We start from the raw sequence: 3,385 nt of genomic DNA, 5'->3' as shown, positions 1-3,385 counted from the left end.
CAGTACGCGGAGGAAAGAAATCTGTGGTCTGCCACGTAAGCGCAGTGTTGAATCTAATTCTAATGTCCAACGAAGGAAATGTAGAACGGGAAGTAAGAAGGGTTCTTTCTCTCAATCTCTTTTTAAACCTTTCGAACAACCAACTCATTAATGGCTTCAATTGTAGCAGAAACAACCATGGAAACTAAATCCTTCAAATGTGTACTTCACCCTCTCCTTCTTTCATCTTTTCCTTTCTTAATTCATGCCATTCATGGTGATTATTCCACTGCAAACCTCACTACTACATGGACTCTCGACCCTTTAAAGACACAAAATCGCAATGGGTTTCGATTGATGCCAATCCTTACCAATAACATCAACATTGAAAACAAATTTCCTTCAATGGGTTGTGGTTTCTTCACCAATGGAACTCTTGATTCCTTCTTTCTAGTCACCTTTATTTCTGTATTATCCTCTCGTTCTACCTTCACGGTGGAAAGTTTCCCTCGAATCCTCTGGTCTGCAAATAGATACAAACCTGTGAAACAGAACTCCACACTTCAACTCACCTTAGATGGAGATTTGGTCTTGAGAGATGCAGATAATTCTCCAATTTGGTCCACCAACACATCCAACAAGTTTGTTGCAGGTATGAAGATCACTGAAACTGGTAATCTTGTGCTTTTTGATACAAAGAACTCAATTGTTTGGCAATCTTTAGATCACCCAACCGACACTTGGCTTCCAGGGCAGAAGTTGAAGGTCGGGCAACGTCTAATTTCCAGTGTTTCCATATCAAATTTAACTTTTGGTTCATATTATCTTTCTGTTCTGGAGGATGGGTTGTATGCTTTTATAGAGTCTAGTCCCCCTCAAATGTATGGTAGAGTCTTTGGGCATGGTGAAAAATCTGTTTCTTTCAAAGCTGTGAGGCTTGATATTTTCGAGAGAGAATCGAGCAGTCTAATTTCAGTGAATTATTCCACTCATACAAATGATTGTTTTCGGTATATAAAGTTGGATTCAGATGGGCATCTAAGAGTTTATCAATGGGATGAGGCGAATCCGTGTGGGATGATTGTCGTCGACGACATCTTGACAAGCAGGTTAGGTGACTGTGCATATCCCACAGCCTGTGGAAGTTATGGGATTTGCTCAAATGGACAATGTAGTTGTCCTATTGGAACGGATAACGATCCAAGCTATTTCAGGCAATTAAATTTTACGACACCAAGTCTTGGATGTGTCGAAATGAACCCGTTGTCTTGTGAATCTCCCCAGCTTCATGATTTTTTAGAGCTTGTTCATGTTTCTTATTTCAGTTTTCGTTCAATTCTTAGAAACACGGATGTCCAGAGCTGCAAAAATGCCTGTTTGAACAATTGTTCTTGCAAAGCGGCTCTGTTCCGGCACCATGGGAATGTCTCAAATGGTAATTGCTCCTTACCTTCCCAGATCTTTTCTTTAATGTACAACAGAGAGGACATCGTTAAGTATAATTACACCACATTTTTAAAGGTACAGAGGTCCTCAGTTGCACCACAGAAGAATAGTCCATCAGTACCATCAAGAAAGAAGGATGGTCGGATGAAAATTATTTTGGGTTCTGTTCTTGGAACGTTATTTGCTTCTTTCCTCGTCTTTAGCATATGGTTTGTAATTTTTCGTAAGAGAAAAATTGTGGAGGAAGAAGCCAAGGAAAATGATGCAGAGGGGGGAGAGGAGGATGATTTGTTAGTTCAAGTATCTGGAATGCCCAGGAGATTCTCTTATGAAGATTTGAAGTCGGCCACGGCAAATTTCCACAAATGGATTGGAGGAGGAGGATTTGGATCTGTTTTCGAAGGAATTCTCGACTGTGGAACCAAAATTGCAGTAAAGCGCTTGGATCATATTGGCCAAGGAAGAAAGGAATTTCTTGCAGAGGTCAAGACGATAGGCAGCATTCACCATTTCAAATTGGTAAGATTTGTTGGATTCTGTGCCGAGAAATCTCATAGACTTTTAGCTTATGAGTATTTGTGCAATGGGTCCTTGGATAAATGGATCTTCCGCAAAGATCAAGATCCCATTCTTGATTGGCAAACCAGACAAAAGATCATCCTTGATATAGCCAAAGGCATAGCATATCTCCACGAGGGTTGTCGAATGAGAATAGCTCATCTGGATATTAAACCTCAAAATATCCTCCTCGATGACAACTTCAGTGCTAAGATTTCTGATTTTGGGCTAGCTAGGTTGATTGACAGGGATCAAAGCCATGTGATGACTACAATGAGGGGAACACGAGGCTACTTAGCCCCTGAGTGGTGGTTGAATAGAAGGATTACAGAGAAAGTTGACGTATATAGCTTTGGTGTTGTCGTCCTGGAAATTATTTGTGGGCGGAAGAATTTGGATTACTCACAACCTGAAGAAAATGAATTGCTACTTCATATAGTGAAGAAGAAGGCAGAAGAAGACCAATTGTCTGATATAGTAGACAAACACAGCGATGAAATGCAACATGTAGAAGAAGCTGTCAAGATGATAAGGATTGCCATTTGGTGTTTACAGGATGATTGCAATAGAAGACCATCCATGTCAATGGTGGTGAAGGTTTTAGAAGGTGAAATGGTTATGGAGCCTATCTCCGATTTTACCTTCTTGACTTTGCCACCAGTGGCAGCTGCAAGAGAATCTGATTCAAGTGCTTTAACTTCACAGTCTGCATCGATCCTATCCGGTCCAAGATGAAAAAAAGGGACTATCAGATATGTATCCCCTATGTTAACCAGCTTCTTTTCTTTTCTTTTTCCTTTTCTTTTTGTTGTTGTTCTTTGTTTGCTTATGTTTGGAGATTAATACTTCTTATGGTTATTATTAGCCATTTAGTTTGTTGTATTTTTCTGTAATGTAAACCTACTATATTGAACTTATATAGTTATGTTTGATGGTCTTTTTGTGATGTTGAATGGGACACTCCATCATTCATTTGTTTCCAAAAGCCAGAGTAGCTCCTGTTGTTCTTTCTTTTGCAATTCATTTAGGCTAGGCCTTATACAGCACCATAAGTCAGTTATTTGTTTGAAACATTTTTAAATATCCATGAATTAGGTGAGGTTTTTTATTTATTTGGACTAGGTACAGTTAAAGTCTATAATAAGAAAAATGGTATGATACATACAATAATTGTATAATATAGGCGTTTGATTTTTGCAATAGCACAATATAGATTTTTTTGTCTTGAGACATTATTATAGGTGAGTTGGGTCCATGATAGATAATTTATGAAAGAAATCGAGAAACCTAAAATCTTGACTAAGACCAGAAGAACGTTCCAAGAAACTACTCATTTTCATAATCTTCATTATGGATTGGATATATGTACATAGTCACGATTTATGGAAATTCTAAAAGATAA

At 38.5% G+C, this 3,385-nt stretch overlaps 1 protein-coding gene across 1 annotated transcript; it reads left to right on the top strand.

Annotated features, from left to right (window-relative positions):
* LOC147392328 (G-type lectin S-receptor-like serine/threonine-protein kinase SD2-5) lies at positions 1-2,956 on the top strand. The gene has a single exon (XM_086459408.1). The coding sequence runs from the start codon at positions 151-153 to the stop codon at positions 2,716-2,718; it is 2,568 nt and encodes an 855-aa protein (XP_086315534.1). The 5' UTR covers positions 1-150; the 3' UTR covers positions 2,719-2,956.
* Positions 2,957-3,385: the final 429 nt, after the last annotated feature.

Source organism: Akebia trifoliata, chromosome 11 (genome assembly GCF_017979445.1).
Source record: "Akebia trifoliata isolate Shusen 1 chromosome 11, ASM1797944v1, whole genome shotgun sequence".
Lineage (NCBI taxonomy): Eukaryota > Viridiplantae > Streptophyta > Magnoliopsida > Ranunculales > Lardizabalaceae > Akebia > Akebia trifoliata.
Note: the sequence above shows the minus strand (reverse complement) of the source record. Positions and strands in the feature narration are given on the sequence as shown.

Coding starts and splice junctions, on each gene's coding strand:
- LOC147392328 (XM_086459408.1), top strand. CDS start 151: ATGGCTTCAATTGTAGCAGAAACAACCATGGAAACTAAATCCTTCAAA.